Genomic DNA, 17,542 nt, shown 5'->3' with positions numbered 1-17,542 from the left:
CACACTGGAGTGGTCCCTCAACGTCGGGGGAGAGAGAGGAAGCTTCTGAGTCAGCACTTCTCTGAAAACATCACATCGGAATAAACGCGTCAGCAAAGACAAACGCGTGCAATCACACTTCCCAGAAACTTTTTGTGGTTCACCCAGTGATTACAGGCTGGAAGTGAAACCTTTGATGATTACAACAATTATTCCTGCATTTGAAAAGAATTTCAGTCAAATAGGAAGTACAATTTATGCTGAATATAGCAAGTACTTCTGGCTCAACAGGACTGGTATGATAGTCATGTTATAAGTACTGAAAAGAATGAGACGGATAGACAGTATACTTTTCTTAATCCCATGAAAAAGCAAATGTTTCAGCAGCTATGTTGTGTTAATCACTGAGGAAGTAAGGCATGATGGGAAGAAGAGATAAAAGACGAGGTAAAAAGGAGGGGGGGATCCAAAGAAAATGGAGTGGAAAAAAAGATGGGAGGATGGGGTCAAGGGGAGAAGAGTGGACATAGGAAAGGCAGAAAAGGAAAGGTGTTCCCTGACAAAGGTCAGAAAGAAATGAAGGGGGGACAATAACTTTTAGTACATCATAGTGATCTTTATTGACATCTGGTGGCAACTAGCAGAAGCTGCAACAGCAAAGCATCAGGTTTTGGGCTGATGATGCAGTTGAACAGTATGTAACACAGTGAATATAAAGGAGCTCAGCATTTGGTCAAGCAGTCATCAGAATGATACATTGAAGGAGGCACACAGGAGACAGTAAGTAGGAATTGAGGTTAAAAAAGGGGTATTCCAGCCATTTAATAGTGCACAAGCAAGGCAGTTTGTTTTTATATATAGCACATTTTGTTATATTTAGGCTAGAAAAATCAGGTACATTTGTATGTCAACTTATTGTAAACGACATCACAGGTGTGATCAAATCAACGAAATAGACCACATTGATCAGTGTGCATACAGCTGATTATACATATATTAATACAACCTCAGTGTATACTCTGTAGAGGAAAAATAACCAACAATAAATTAAAGTCTAACAAGCATTATTAAGCTACATAACTCAAATATAACATGCAATCTCTTATTCAATCAACAGCATAATAAAACATCATAAAGGCAGATATTACAGTCAGTTTGATTTTCTGAAAAAAGCCATAGTTTAGGACGAATTATTTAATTTGTTTTCTTATACACAGTCTATGATCCCTACTGTAACTCCCTCTTCACCTGTGTGAGTGAAGCTGACTGCACGCTAACATGCATGAAATGCATTTAGTTTTATGAATGCATGCAATTGCTTATTCATTGCAAAGAAATCCTGCTATAAGCAGCATGAAATAAATATACAAAGTGTAGTTTTTCATTTATTTACATTAATATTTGCTGCTTTAAAAAACAAACAAAAAACATGGAAAATAAATAAATACACGTGGAATATGATGACCTTATTAACCTTATATAATAAAGTGTTCATATACCTCTGCCGTCCATCAACATTCGCGGGAAATATCAGATTAGGTGTTCCACATATTTCCGCTCAGAGGGGTGGTTGTGTTTTTACATTATTTTATCTGTATATTAAACCCTCTTTAGTCTGTAATGAAGTTTTTATCACGTCAATCATTCACGTTATTAAGTAGTTATCTTTGATCGGATGTTCGTATTTACTTCCTAAAATACTGTAATATCTTCACTTTAACTCAACCCCACCCTTTTTTATCTGAACTAGTTTCGTCCGAACTGGCGCGAAATGAAACAGCCCCGCCCATAATAACGCCCCCTAGCTCAGTCAAGTCGGCCGAACTCCTGTACAAAATACCGGAAGTAAAGCCTTGAAAATAAAGCCTCCCGCCACCACCTCAAGCCGGCGTGGTTTTATTTTGAAAGGTATTGACCGGACGCGAACTCCTCGTCTGTTAGCGCTTCCCGTGCTTCAGGACTACACGCTGTACCTTCTGCAGAGCAGCAGAGTGGACGTGGGAAGTCAAGCTAACGTGGGTCTTATTATAGACTTTTGCATAGTTTTTTTGATACGGCGATATTCTATGAAGTTTACTTTGATATCCGTGCGCTCAGAAAGGACTTTGAAAGCCGCTAGCTAGCTAACTGTACCGTTAGCGGTACATCAGAGAGTTTGCATTACATCACCGTCTGAATTACCTGCGTGTGTAACGTCAACTCACGTTACTGTTTTTTGGAGAATCAAAATAATCTTTTTTCTGTAACCGAAGCGTTGACACGTTATAGCCCAGTCCTCTGCTCCGCTGTTGGCAACGATGAGCCGGTAAGTTTAAGCGGTTTGCTTCACATTTTCATTGAGAAGTCACAGCAAATCTGACAGTGTAACGTTAAGAGTTTTATCCCAACGTGACTTTTTTTTTTAAAATCCTTTTATCGATGCTGAAAGTTGTCATGTAAGCTTTGATCGTGTTTACAGGTATTAAATAGCCCCCATGTGTTGTAGAATGTAACTCCCCCCCCTGGGTTACAGTCGGTGTAGGTCTCAGGTCATGTGCTGCAAATGTGACTTTTGGGTTCAGCTCCTGGTTTTGATTTGTGTTCTTCCTCCTGCTGACAGCGTGAAGGAAGAAACTCGAAGTGGGTCTCCTCACTGCCCCAAACCGGATGAGTCTGAGGAGCCTCTGGGCACAGCCATGGAGACTGGAGCTGCCAATGGTCAGTAACAAAGGACTCTGGGAGGAAAGAAAAAAAAAAAAAAATCAAGTTTCTCACTATAAAACTTCCCACCCACTAAGGAAATATATATTTTTTCATATCATAAGTTGTATGTTTTTTTTTTTAATATGTAAATGAGACATTATCTTACCAAATATTTGCTCATTTGCATATTTTTCCAGAACAGATATCTGGACATTGGATACATTACATTACATTACATTACATTACAGTCATTTAGCAGACGCTTTTATCCAAAGCGACTTACAGGAAGTGTATTCAACATAGGTATTCAAGAGAACTACTAGTCACCAGAAGTCATAAGTGCATCTCCTTTCTTAAACAAGCATCTCAAAGCATAAGCCAGAGCAAAAGTATAGTGCAGAGGCAAATTACTAGGAAAACAATAATTGCAACAGACTAATCCGAATATAGTAAGTGCTACAAACTACTACGAATAGGATAAGTGCAGTAAACAAATACAAATTCAATAAGTGCAGCGAACTGATACGAATACAGTAAGTGCAGCAACTAATACGAGTGCAATAAGTGCTACGAGGAAGACTCAGGGTAGTACTTCTTGAAGAGGTGAGTTTTCAGCCTGCGCCTAAAGTCAGGTTTAAAAATACTTGTTTTATTTGTGGACATATTAGATTCAAAACATTTTACAGAGGGAGTTTTTGGATATCTCCATAACAGTCGTAAAAGAAAAATTGCCCATGTTTTTAGGAATAAAATGTTGTATACATCAGGCTATGAATGATAAATGAACAAACCCCTCTGTAAAAACCTTCAGAATATAGATGGGAATTAAACCAGAAAGTTTGGTGGATGTAAGAGCGACTGAAGTGGAGATTTCTGGCTTAGAGGAAAAAACGAATTTAGGGAATGGTCTTTAAAGATATGTTTTGTAAAATGAAATACATTCTGAAGACACTACAGGTGAATAGGGTAAAACAAATTAACTAATACATATCAGCATGAAACTCCCCAGTTTATTACTTACATTTAGACAATTCATTTTTTTTGTATTACAAGTTTTATGAAATGTTATATCAGCTTGACTATCGCCGTTTCTTTTGAAGACGTCAGTGTGAAATCTGAAAATGCGACATCTGAGGTGGTCATCACCAAGGAAATGGAGGATGAAGAGAAGAAGCTGATGGAGGAAGGGGAGAGGAAAGAAAAAGAGATGATGGAAAAGGTGCGTTGCTTATTAATAACTCTTCAGGATGCGTGTTTTTCTCCCCCGTTTTTTCCATGTTTGATAATCTGCGTCATGTCAAGTTCTGGGTATTGAATTCGTCCATACCACCAAGAATGTAATGTTAATGTATCAGACTGTATGCTAAATAAACGAGTTATTATATTTTAAAAAAATACATACATGCACAGACTTACTTAACTCAGCATAAACCTTCAATAATTCTAAATGTTATCCTTTCATAATATTATATATATTTACATATTCTTTTTATTTATTTGAGTGTTTATTTGCATAAAAACCCACAATTCAAATGAATAAGTAATTAGGATTTTCTTTAAATGTTTGCTTTGATTAAAAAAACAATTTGTCATCAGTAGTTTTAATCATGTTTTATCATCTGTTTATAGCTAATACTATGAAGTTGAACAGCTCATAATTTCCGTTTTTGCTATCTATTTTTTGCTGTGAAAACATCTCTCTAAATCAAATTTTTACAAGATGGCATTTGAACACATCATGATAGTTAGAATTTACCTTTGCCCAATACACATTTTTACCGATTTAAACAAATATCTGTTGTTCCCAATGTATTAGTATCAGCGATATAATAAGGTGCAAAAAGAGTGTTTAATCACAGGTGTTTAGTACTACTTGGCACAAGTGTCCTTTTTGTAGGAAAACATATTCCGCAAAAGTTGGGTTTCGGAAGAAAGTCATTCTTGTTTAGGTACAAAGATTTCGTACGGCATTGGCACAAGTATCAAGTGTGTCATTAATGTATGATTTTATTTTTGCTCACCTCTAGGCTCTACAAACCCAGAATAGAGATTCACACGACATGCGGTTCAAGAGGCTGCAGCATTTGCTCCAGAAGAGCAACATCTACTCCAAATTCTTGCTGACTAAGATGGAGCAACAACAGAGCGAGGTGTGTGTGTGTGCGTGCGTATGTGTGTGCGTGTGTCCGCGTGTGTCCGCCACATGTCAAAACCCGCAGTTACTTACCTGGGCTCTGTCTGCATCGCTACAAGCTTAATCACACTCTATTTTTTCTGTCTGCAGGAGAACCTCAGGAAGGAGAGAGTTGAAAAGAAGTCCAAGAAGGTGAGGGAAGCTTTACTTTTTTTTTTTTAGCTTAACGTTAAAGTACTGTTCTGACTGTATTCATAGAAGTTTATTTGTCTTTTTTAAATACAGAACACAAACAGTGCAGAGCCGGAGAAAGGTGAGTAGATCTCCAGATATTTGCTCTGATACCAGATATAGCATAAAATGCTCCAATAAACACCAGCTTTAAGTGGCTTTCAAATTCAGAATAATTCATGTATAAATATGAATTTGACGTTTATGGACTCTATTCCCTGCTTGACTAGATAAAAAGAAGAGGAAAAGGGATGAGGAGTTCAAAATAGCAGATGTCATGTCAAAAGAAGTAAGGCCAGTTTCTATTTTTTGCCTGTTTTGAGGATTTGCCCTTTACTGATCTGCTCTCATTGGTTCTGCTTACATTTTTTTGTCTTCCAGGAAATCTTATCGCAGGCCAAGAAAACAAAAGTGGAGGAAGCGGTAATGGTTCATTACTTGTTTTCCTTCTGGCTAGATGAAATATAAAGGGGGGTGAGCAATATAGCAAATATATCTTGTCATATTTTTTTTTTTTCAGGCAGGATCACGATCTTATCACGCGTCCCTTTTTCATACAACAAAACTAATATCCCTTAATAATAAATGTAGCCCAACAAGGTCCCAAAACACCACAAATTGAACACTCCTAAATGTCTTTAAAGTTTCTTTAAGTGTTTATCAGTCACTTTCCGAACCACTCTTCGTGTCCGAATAACTGAGATCCGCCGCACAGCCTCTCATTTAAAAAGAAAACGCGTCACTTGTAAAACTCTTTCCTTCTTCCAAAAAAAACAGTGGTGAAGGACCCAGGAGCAAATGCTATGAGTTGAGTTTTTACCTGAACAAAAGTATGACTGGTGTGTTAAATACATGTCGAAGTAAAGAGACATCACAAAGCGAGATGGCCTCGCAAGTTACCACATGACCGGTTGCTGACGAACAATGTAGCTATTTAAAAAGGCCATTTTTTTTAACGGATTCTGGCACAGTGCTCGGTCCACATTAAACACAGTGGAGCGACGTTACAGCACATCATTTTTTTATATTACAGCTAATCATTTAGCAGTGGTGTGATTCAGCTGTATGCAGGGAAGTCACTGGAGCCATAGAATTGTAACTGATAGAACGTGCACTTTAGAACAATATTAACTATCTAGATGTTAAGGCAGATTTTGGAGTCATTGTAACCTTTCACGATATTATGTTCATATAGCACACCCCTAATTTCAAGATATGTAATAATCCAGAAGAGGGAATGGAGGTGTTAACTGTATATAGAAAGAGTACTGTCACACGTAATTCATCCAACCATACATTTCATTTCAGGACATGGCGCCGGTCCAGGTGAAACTAGAAGCCGAAGACATCGAGAAGATGAGCGACTCCAACGAGGACATCAAGAACCGCCTGTCGGAGACGGTGCGAGACAACGCCAAGCACCTCCTGCATCCCCACAGGAAGGTGAACGGCGAGCCGGTCCCGGCCCAGCAGCCGCAGCTCTTCACCGGAGGGGTCATGAGGTCGTACCAGATAGAGGGCACCGAGTGGCTGAGGGTGAGTGGTCGACCGATTGTGATAGTTTATTCTTTTGTTTGGTTCATTGAGTGGAAGATGATGGATTTAGTCCAGTTACTAAATGCGACAATACAGAACCTTTTTTAACAGATTGAAATCAAATCGAGTTTGATTGCGTTCGGGGAACTTTAACTGGTCTTGAAAATGTTACCATCAAAAGTAAACAAGACCATCAGAGCAAAGATTGTCTATTTCTATATAGTTATTCTTAATGCTTGTCATCGGTGCCTCCGGGTAGTGCAAAATCAGCTCAAAAACAAGCAGTTTCACCAGAAACTCTTTCAGAGGGGCCTCCAGCAGCTACCAGTCCACCGTGGACAGACCCGGATCCGCCTTTGCATTCACCTTTGACCTGCAGTCAGTAGCTCCGGCGGGAGGAGGAGAGCTCGGCGCCCCACAGGCCTGGCCTTTGCCACGCTACTACGACGGTCCCCGCTTTGAGCCGACACCCCGCTGCTGGAGACCCAGGCCGTATTGCTGGGCCCCTGCAGAGAAGGGAGGCACGGCAGAACCAGAATCAGAATCGCACGTAGCAGACTGTCAAGACGCCTGCAGCAGTAAAATGAAAGGTTTTCTAAAGGGAATCTTGCGCTCGGAAAACACTACCTCTTTTGTCCACAGGGATCGCCAAAACAACACAAAATGAAAATTCCTCGTAGTAACGACAGGAATCCCACGGTACCTTTGGTGCTATGAGCATCAAGTGATGTGACGTAGCAAGTGTGTGAGTTACTTATTGAATTAAAGCTGCAGTCAATTGTGTAATAGCGCTTTCCTTTATCTTTCTCCACCAGAATGGTAAAGTGTCTAATACAAGATTTACAAAAGAGAAAATATTTATTTTGCCTTTATAGTTTTTGAAGTGAATGATAATAAATGTGTGGTGAAGATTTAGTCCCTTTTCTGCTCTCAGATGCTGTGGGAGAACGGCATCAATGGCATCCTGGCCGACGAGATGGGACTGGGGAAGACCATCCAGTGCATCGCTCACGTCGCCATGATGATAGAGAAGAAAGTGATGGGCCCCTTCCTGGTAGTGGCCCCTCTCTCCACTCTGCCCAACTGGATGAGCGAGTTCAAGCGCTTCACGCCAGAGGTAGGAGGTGTCTCTTGTCTTCATCCCGTGGAAGTCCGAGTGACTGTCCTCGTCTGATTGGCTCCTTAAACACCTATGAGTTGTAGATTTGCAGGTGTTTTAATGTTTAATAAGCCTTGTGTGTGTGTGTGTGTGTGTCCCAGGTGTCTGTGCTGCTTTACCACGGCCCCCAGGCGGAGAGGGCCAAGGTGCTGAAGCAGATCCGTAGACCTCAGGGGGCCCTCAGCATGTGCCCTGTGGTGCTCACCTCCTTCGAGATCGCAATGATAGACAGAAAGCTCCTACAGGTAGGATCCCTGCTCATCCTTTACCAAACGGTTATTATACTGCCTTACTGAAACATGCACTGTCACCATTTTCTGACATTTTATATACAAAGCGATCAATCGAGGAAAAATAGTCAGATTTATTACATATTATAAATAATTTAGTCAGCGCCTTATTTCACTGTCCTAATGAGTGTCGTGTAAGAATCCGGGCCATGTCTGTGCTCCGCTCCAGCGATTCCAGTGGAAGTACCTGATAGTGGACGAGGGCCACAGGATCAAAAACCTCAACTGCCGGTTGGTGCGGGAGCTGAAGATGCTGCCCACCGACAACAAGCTGCTGCTGACCGGCACGCCGCTGCAGAACAACCTGGCCGAGCTCTGGTCCCTCCTCAACTTCCTCCTGCCAGAGGTCTTCGACGACCTCAAGAGGTACGAAGCAATGCCGTTTTCTGTTGTTACCATGTGCTGGTACCATTGAAATGAAAAATGACTGTCACAGTTCTGTGTTAATTGTTTATTTATCTCTTGCGATATGCTTCTAAGTGACACAATCCGATCACAAGGGTTTTCTCTTTTTAAAAACGTTTCAAATGTTTGAAGACTCATCATGATCTCAGGGACGTTAACAAAAAAAAGTCGTCCAATCAAATGAGACTTTTAGGAGACTAGCTAGCCACACACCGTAAAAAAACAAAACCACACTTCACCATTTGTGGATCTTAGTAGCTAACAGAGCTATATCGAGAGACAGGAAGAGATGTCACGAGGTCTAAGAGCCTGGTCCACACAGCGTAGCACTTTATCCCAGCGCTTCATCGAAAAGGCGCTCAGAGCTTTAAAAAATAAATATTTGTATGACTGCAACATCTTGATTACATATAAACACTGTCTTAGGGTAGACAAAATTTGCTTTGTATTGTCGATTTGGGCTACTATCTATTAGTTTTACTTAGTTTCTTTTCACCATGAGCAGTAAACAGAGGATGTCTTCTTCACACTTTGAGCCGTGACAAGCTAATCTATACAATCTGACAGCCGTAAAGTGAATGCAAGTCGTACGGCGATAAAAGAACGACACTCACCAGCAATCAGACTCGACATTTATTGTTCAGCTTTTAAGTCACTGCTCAGGTTTAACCCCTTGTTGACGTGTCTGCTGTGCAGCTTCGAGTCGTGGTTTGACATCAGCACCATCGGTGAAGCGGAGACCATGGTTGCTACTGAGCGCGAGCAGAACATCCTGAACATGCTGCACCAGGTCAGTTCTCCAAACCATCACAACTTTGTATGTATTTATCATGTATGTATCATTTTTTCGGTCCTTAATACACAAACATGCTTTATTCTGTAATATAGGTGACATAGACTTTTTTTGATTAAACGGTGACTATATCATGCTTGAATTGGTCCCCTTTTGAAGTGTTCTCAACAAACATGGAGTAAACCTTTTTCGTGTGGAATGATTTCTAAATACAGTTGTGAACCGGCAGACAGCGTGAATACAAAAATGTTCTATATTTGGCTAAGAAATGTGCATAACGCGGTGTCTCAAAAGCCCATCAGTGTTGAGATTCTCCTCCTGTGATACACCTGTGACTTTGCCGAATCAGAAATAGAGGAATAAAATATTGAAATGGTATGTGGTCATCCAGAGCTCTACGGAAGCACCACATATTTGTACAGAGGCCATATAACTACATATGTTTTAAACCATTGACTGTCTTTGGTATAAACAATAACCTCGCTGGTGATAAAAATCCTAGATGTTTATTTTGTGTTGATGGAGCAGCCAAAATGTTAGCATAGCCTAGCACTGACTGATCCGAACTCCATTAAAAAGCCTGACAAAGTGTGAATTCAGACTTTTTTCAAATCTGCATTATAATGTAATTATTTCAGCATCCTTTTGATCTGTTTATTACACTTTTCACACTCGGAAACGTGTAAACCGTGTGTGAAAATTGGCCTCCGCCTTTTGGTGTGTACGCAGCTTTAGGGTTTTCTGATTTCCATTTTCTGAAGGTTTTCTGATCGTTTCAGATCCTGACTCCGTTCCTGCTCAGGAGGCTGAAGGCGGACGTGACACTGGAGATTCCTCCAAAGAAGGAGATCATTGTTTACGCTCCTCTGACGGCCAAACAGGAGGCCTTTTACACTGCCGCAGTCAACAAAACCCTCGCCAAGATGCTGGGCAAGGAGAAGGTCTGTGAGGACTCTGAATTGGTCTCCTTGGGTTTATTTTCCATCAGTTCTGTGTTAAATACTCTTTTCAACCTTTTCCCAGGCCAAAATATTGCTTATAGTATCCATGTAAATGCTGATAAGTTAAAGTTCCACTCTGATCCTAAAAAAAAATGTTGGTTTCTAAAGATAAACCTTATTTTCTTAGTGACTGAAATGGCTTGCCCTCTCGGTTTTATTCAGACGGAGGCTCCCGTGGTGTTGACACCAGGTGGGCGGCCGAAGCGCGTCTGTCGAAAGGTGATGGATTACGAAGAGACAAACGGGGACACGCCGTACGACCTGGAGAAATATCTGGAGATGGTCCGCAAGGAGCAAGAGCAGAGGTCAGCACACATCCCAGCTGCACACTAAACAAAATAGTGAATTGATTTCTCAACTTGGCTTTTCATTTCTCTACCTTATTAATATCACTTGCTTGTTCATTTATTTTCATTGATCTCAAACGTGTTTTTTTGTTTGCACCGTAATAAACTGTATGTTTGAAAGGCAGTGGTACGGTTGTACAACAACCCTCGTTATTAGGGGTTCAATGGATCATAAAACTCACTGTTCGGATTGTGTCACAGATTGGAGTCATGAATCAGATCAGCACAAAAGACAAAAAGGAGCGAATGTAGCTTTTAGAGATCCCCGATTCCCCTTTTTTGCCACAGTACCAATTGCAGGTCATTGATGATCAATATTGGCCGATAGAGATGGTTTTTGTTTTGTGATATTAGCTGGTCTACAAGGCTTCAGACTATTCTTTTTGCCAACGTCCCTTAAAATCAATTCATCCGCTCTGAAGTCAGTAAACCATCAAAAATTCGAAACGTTATTCTTTTACTTTGTCATTATCATCTATGGATACGAAGATGAAAGCGTGTTTTCATGGTATCGGGCAGAAAGAAGACGGACAACTCGGGGGGGAAAAACAAACAGTCGGACGTAACAGCCGGACAGCAAAACAAAGCATTTTTAAAGTGTTGGATTACTAAATATAAAAATAATTTTGTGTCTGCTCTTTTATGTCATTATACTACCATGTAGCTCTAAGTTGCAATCTTACTTTCTGCTTGTGTGAGGGTATCCAAGCAACATTTGGTTTTTAGTTCCATCGCAGAAGACGGTAAAAAGTTAAACATTTTCACTTTGGACTTCAAAGCCATCTATCGCCGTTGGTATTCTCTGCAGGGCTCGCCAAATTTAACCACCCTGCTCTCGCCCACTAACATATTATCCGTTCTTCCCTCTGGCTGATTCCGTGGCGTAACTCAACTCCTCCTCTCCTTCAGCCCATCTCCGGTGCTAGATGTCCAGAGCCCGCTGGACGCCCAGATCAACCTGAAGCTGCAGAACATTCTCATGCTGCTAAAGAAAGCATGTAACCACCCCTACCTGCTGGAGTACCCCCTGGACCCGGCCACACAGGAGTTCAAGGTAACCTACAGTAACGTTGGAGCTGCAGGGGCTGTGGAGTGTCAGTTTGTCTCTTCCCCTCTTCACATACTCGTACGTATGTCTTCCAGATTGATGAGCAGCTGGTGAAGAGCTCCGGGAAGTTTCTCATACTGGACAGACTCCTGCCTGCACTGAAGGAACGGGGACACAAGGTGAAACATAACACCAGTACACGGCAGCCACAAGTCTTTTAGGATAACTAATGACGAGTAGTCGTGTTCAGTTGTCGTCAAAGTACTTATATTTAACCCCTGGTAGGTCTGGTAGTCCACGTTATACCCTCTTTTTCCACTAAATTATGCGCGAATATAAAGGTTTTTAAACTCGAGAAGAAAAATGCACTGCGGTGATTCAGCCATCCTGTGCCCATGCTGTTCGTCGTCTCGGGTAGATTCTATTTTCTGAATTGTGTGTGTGATTGACTTGTCGTTGTGGTCCAGGTTCTGATCTTCAGTCAGATGACGTCCATCCTGGACATCTTGGTGGATTACTGCTATCTGCGGGGCTTTGAGTACAGCCGTCTGGACGGCAGCATGTCCTACTCTGACCGAGACGAAAACGTGAGTTTTGGAACAACGAGCTCAGCTGACGTCCGTGTGTCTCTGTAATAACTATAATCGTCAGGCCTGTTTGTCGTCCTCCTCCAGATGACCAAGTTCTCCAAAGACCCGGAGGTGTTCCTCTTCCTGCTGAGCACCAGAGCCGGAGGACTCGGGATCAACCTGACGGCTGCCGACACCGTCATCATCTTCGACAGTGACTGGGTGGGTGCAGATCAAGTGTAGTAAACCCTGTTTCTGAAACGGTGTCAGTCAGTGTGTGTGCTGATGCTTCGCTCCGCCTCCTTTAGAACCCCCAGGCGGACCTGCAGGCTCAGGACCGCTGCCACCGAATCGGACAGACCAAACCGGTGGTTGTGTACCGGTTGGTCACGGCCAACACCATCGACGAGAAGATCCTGGAGAAGGCCTCGGCCAAGAGGAAGCTGGAGCAGATGGTCATCCACAAGAGTGAGTGGCTGCACTTCAAAGAGCAACTAAAACCCCCCCCGGAGTTTTGGCTAAAGCCCCAAAAATGCCTCTAAAACGTGAAAAAGTATCAGCATATCAAGCACGATATGAAGATATTTATCAAAAACGATGTTAAAAAACTCAATTATTTATATTTCTTTAATATCGTTACTATCGTGATCCAATCATCAACATCCTTCGGGCGACTTTTGGCACACCAAAAGGGATAATAATTCTATGTAAATGAAGGTTTGACACTGATCACACCACATGTCCATTACTTGTATATCGCAGTGACTCTGAATGTAATCAAAGCAGGTCTAAAGCCGGAACAGAAAACCTCTACAGCTGATCTTGGTTATTATACCCAATGATATAATAATCAGTGAGGGTATGCAGGCTGTATACACCTTACATGCAGTAGATTCAGACCAAGATGTGTCTATGTAAGTTATTATAGATAAGTGTCAGCGACTTGTCAATCACAGTAAGCCCGCCCTAAAGCATACCCTGCTTTCTGGTCTATTTGACTCTAAATGGACCATCATTTACTAAATGAACATCATGCTGTATTGACCAATTGTGGACTTGTGGATGATGGTTTCTCTCATTTGCTGCTTTCCTTCACAGATAAGTTCAAAGGCTCGAAGGCGGAGCTGAAAAACAGCAAGAGCTGCATCGATCTGGATGAGCTGATGTCGCTGCTCAAAGCCAGAGGCACGGAGAAGTAAGAAGTCTTCCTCCACTCTCAGTGGGTTCAAATGTTTAGAGAATGTAAAGGGGAACCAAAACGGTGTCTTAAACCGGAACGTTTGTCTTTGTCCCACTCAGGGAGGTGAAAGCATCGAGGGGGAAGGTGATCAGCGACAAGGACCTGGAGCTCTTGCTGGATCGCAGCGACTTGCTGGGTGAGGAGACGTAGACACCCCCCACAATCTGTTTATTCATCAACAGGCGGTCATGCTTTGTGTGTTACAGTAGAAGCACATCTGTGACTCTTCAAGGCCCTTTCGGGATTAATGTGTAGACACATTTTCATTTGCCAATTGGAAACCCATTTGAAATGAGAATAACACTAAATTAAAAGTAGCCAACAAAATTAAGAGCAAACATTTTGACTAAAAGAAATGAAGAATTAAAAATGACAAAAATCTGACCAAAACTAATGTTTTTTCCTGACTACGGTCCAAATGCTGCTGCGGTGCGGCTTTGTAGTTTACCAAAGTCGTACTAAAACATGTTGACAGAGCGCCGTGTACCACACAAAACCGCTTGAGGTCAGTAAACACAACCAGAATTAATCCATATATAAAGCGCTCCGGAATATAAGGCGCACTGTCGTTTTTTGAGAAAATTAAAGGCTTTTAAGTGCGCCTTATAGTGCGGAAAATACGGTATATCTTTGTGCATCTCTCTTCAGCTTTTATTTTTATTTTTTATTAATTTATTGGACATAATATCATATATCCTTATTTTTTTTAAATCAATATCGTCACTAGGGGAATTTTAACATGACCCAACCCTAAAGTGAATTATATGATAGAGTGCAGAAGATCAAATGTCTGTCTCTTGTTTGTTTTCTTCTTTAGCCGCACAACTGCACTGAAAGTTGTTTCATAACCAGTCAATACAAAATATCCCTTGTTCTTGGAACCATGGATCATTTTATTCATTTAACAAAAAGGATAATAGAAAAGCAACATAACGACATTGGAAACGCTGTGGACACCCCACCCTCGCGTCACATGCTAGCACATGAATGTTAGACCTTGAGTCTCAGAATAATGCAAGTTACATTATCTATCCGTGCAATTGAGTCGCGAGTCAATATATTTATAAACTGTCGTTTTTGTCATGAGTACTTTCACACAGAATGCGGATATAACGTGGCGAAAAGCAACTTTTTTTCCCCAGAAACAGATTTTTCTCAGCTTTTCCACCACAAATAAATACATCAACCAATCTCTTGGTGATACTTATGAGGAGTGTAAAACAAAAACAAGGAGGCTCTGTAGTCGTAGCAACGACGACAAACTTTAGTGCTCCTTTCAACCTTGACAAAGACCAGATCCACTCATTCTGTTCTTATCCTTCACATTAAAGCCCTAAACATTAACACCTAACTGTTTACCAGATGCAAATTCACTCATTTCCCATTTCTGTTAATCAAACGTGTCTGTAATGTCAAGAGATTGGACTGTCACAGTACATTTTTTTATTTACATTGATAGCTACTTGCAAAGAAATTTATCATGATTTCAGCCGTGGGCTGTTCACTTTGTAACCAGTGAGCTGATGTAAAGTACCACTTATATTTTCAGACAAAGGAAAGGAGAGTGTGAAGAAGGAGAAGGTGGGAGTCTTCAGAGTGATCGAAGCCAAAGAGTCGTCTGAGATCACGTTGACCTGAGAACACTCCAGTCTTCATGGAGGTTTTCATGAACTTCTGACCACAGTTCCTTCTCAAGAAAAAAAAAAAGCTAAAGCCGCACACCGATGGCTCACAACTGCCGTCACATGTAGAAGAAAAAATGTCCTGAAACTGCTGTTTGTAGACTTTTCTGTCTTTTACTTTACCTGTCTTGATAGTTTAAAAAAAGTTTCTTTTTTGCTTAACCACTGTACCCCTTTTTAAGGTTGTGATTATCTTTTGGGTTTTTGACAGCCCTCACTGGTCATTTTCATGCTAAAAGATGACGAAAGAAATATTCAGTTTGCTCAGGTTTGTCAGCTCAGAGGAGGTCACCCACAACACAACATTCCACTCGTGAAAAACATTCCAAATGTGTAGAAATGACTGGTGGAGGCTTTCTTCACTTCAGGAAGTTTACAAAGAACATTATTATTGTTGTTGAGTCTCCTGTCCTTGGCTCAAGCTGTTCTCTGACATGGCCTATGCACCTGTTTTACTAGATGTAGTGACACGTTCTAGTCATGTTAGTCCTCTTGATCTTTCTTCGTCCATTTCAAAACAGATGATTCATGTTGTAATCAAAGCACTTTCCTGCAGGTTAAGCATACTTGTTCTTTTATTTCTTTTTTTTATATAAATAAACTGTTATTCCATGACTTTTATGTTTTTGGTTTTTTTTCGTCATAAAAAAAACATTGTCCAGTCAGATTCTGATTTCTAGTATTGAGAAGAAATGCTCTCCATTTTCCTATCAAGGCCTATGCCACTTTCCAAAGAATGTAACTTTTAGGCCTTTGCCAGTGCAATCTGTGGCATTGCTTTCTTTTGGCTGTGATGCTAATAAAACAGTTCTCTACTTAAAGCCGAGCTTTGCAGATGGGAACCGTTTTTCTGATTTGACAGTTCCAGGCTTGGGATTGTAATGTGTGTGTTCGTGGGTCGTATATACAAACATTCTGAGGTCCTAACTTGGCCTAAAAAAATGTAGCAAGGAGTTATAGATTAGGAATGATCTAGAAAATCAGTAGCCCTTGTCAGAATTTACTCATTTCAGACATGGTGTAAACATGAACGCTGTTTTTATTTATTTATTGATTCATAGCTCTTTACAAGATACGTGCAATTTTTAGCACTGTTTAATGCAGGATGACTGCACATAGTCTATAGTGTAGGAAGGTAGAGAGAGAGGCTATTAGGGTACCTAGATATAACATCCATTCTTAATTCAATTCAAATAGCTTTATTGGTATGAACAAAATATGTTGTTGCCAAACACCCATCCATCCTTCGATCCATCTGTCCACCCATCCATCCGTTTACATCCATTCATCAACCATCCATCCACCCACTGTTACATCCATCCATCCATCCATCCGTCTACATCCATTCATCAACCATCCATCCACCCACTGTTACATCCATCCATCCATCCATCATCCATCCAATCCATGTCATCAATCCATCCATTCATCCATCCATCCACAATCCATGTTACATCCATCCATTCATCCATCCGTCCACCCACTGTTACATCCATCCATTCATCCATCCGTCTACATCCATTCATCAACCATCCATCCACCCACTGTTACATCCATCCATTCATCCATCCATCCAGCCATCCACTCACCTACCCATCCATCCATCTATCCATCACACAAACAAATGTATCACATGGTCAAAGGAGAGAGAAGTGGAGATAAGTCAGATGAGGTGGACAGAGATAAACACTGGAATGTTAAGTAGCAAGCATATGAGACAATCTGATGGAAATTGAAATAGGCTGTATATTTACTGTAAGGCTAATGGGGTAGTTGGGGCAGGGAAGGTCAGGTCATCACCTGACCTTCCGGCCACTCCTTCCTTACTGTGGGGCAGGAAGGAGTGGCCGGATCATTTGAGAACTCATGACAATGAGAGTTAGTATGTAGCAGTGAGATGATAGAAGATGTGGCTCTAGAATTATTTTACTTTTTGTTGGTCCTCTGAATAAAATGTTGGCATATTTACCATATGCCTAAACTACAAACATGATTGTCCTATAGAAATACATAAAGGAACTACAACAGTGGTGATTGATTTTCCCTCACAGTCCCATATGCTTTGAATTTAAGTATCAGGCCTATTCATGACCACAATACAACTCTACCAGGAACTAGTGCTGTAAGCCTGTGATGTGAGGCAGGGTGTGGCCACTCAGCTCTGTCACCTGCTCACGTCTATTCATGCATTCTCTGACTCTCCCTGGATCACTGCAGGACTCTCTCCGTAACTGGCATATTCCCACTGAAGCTCAGGTTGTTTACTGAGACTGCTTAAATTGGTGATTTAAAACTTTTCTTCACAAAGGATTAGCTCATATTGTGAGGTAAAGAGAACTAACCTTCATGTACAGATTTTTTCTGAAAAGCACATTTTCAAGGACGCTCAAACATTTTGTAACATTATTAACTGCAACTGGAACTGTTTCTGTTCTGTTTTAATCAC

The 17,542-nt window shown here is 41.1% G+C and overlaps 1 protein-coding gene across 1 annotated transcript; it reads left to right on the top strand.

The window, feature by feature from the left end:
• The first annotated feature begins 1,863 nt into the window (after positions 1 to 1,863).
• Positions 1,864 to 15,915, top strand: hells (helicase, lymphoid specific). The gene is made up of 23 exons (XM_054599854.1): positions 1,864 to 2,284; positions 2,579 to 2,676; positions 3,762 to 3,880; positions 4,689 to 4,811; positions 4,946 to 4,987; positions 5,081 to 5,108; positions 5,257 to 5,315; positions 5,408 to 5,449; positions 6,335 to 6,562; positions 7,497 to 7,679; positions 7,823 to 7,966; positions 8,181 to 8,377; positions 9,113 to 9,206; positions 9,989 to 10,150; positions 10,373 to 10,515; positions 11,467 to 11,611; positions 11,701 to 11,784; positions 12,073 to 12,192; positions 12,280 to 12,396; positions 12,483 to 12,642; positions 13,273 to 13,369; positions 13,474 to 13,550; positions 14,964 to 15,915. Exons 1-23 carry the CDS (start codon positions 2,277 to 2,279, stop codon positions 15,050 to 15,052), a joined length of 2,559 nt encoding a protein of 852 aa, XP_054455829.1. The 5' UTR covers positions 1,864 to 2,276; the 3' UTR covers positions 15,053 to 15,915.
• The last annotated feature ends 1,627 nt before the right edge of the window (positions 15,916 to 17,542 follow it).

This window comes from Anoplopoma fimbria, chromosome 6, assembly GCF_027596085.1.
Source record: "Anoplopoma fimbria isolate UVic2021 breed Golden Eagle Sablefish chromosome 6, Afim_UVic_2022, whole genome shotgun sequence".
Taxonomy (NCBI): Eukaryota; Metazoa; Chordata; class Actinopteri; order Perciformes; family Anoplopomatidae; genus Anoplopoma; species Anoplopoma fimbria.
This window is presented reverse-complemented; position numbering and strand designations above follow the sequence as displayed.

Bases quoted from the DNA above. Each gene is read 5' to 3' on its own strand.
- hells (XM_054599854.1), top strand. The intron at 5,450-6,334 runs GTAATGGTTCAT...ATTTCATTTCAG, and splicing joins AAACAAAAGTGGAGGAAGCG to GACATGGCGCCGGTCCAGGT. The intron at 11,785-12,072 runs GTGAAACATAAC...GTTGTGGTCCAG, and splicing joins TGAAGGAACGGGGACACAAG to GTTCTGATCTTCAGTCAGAT.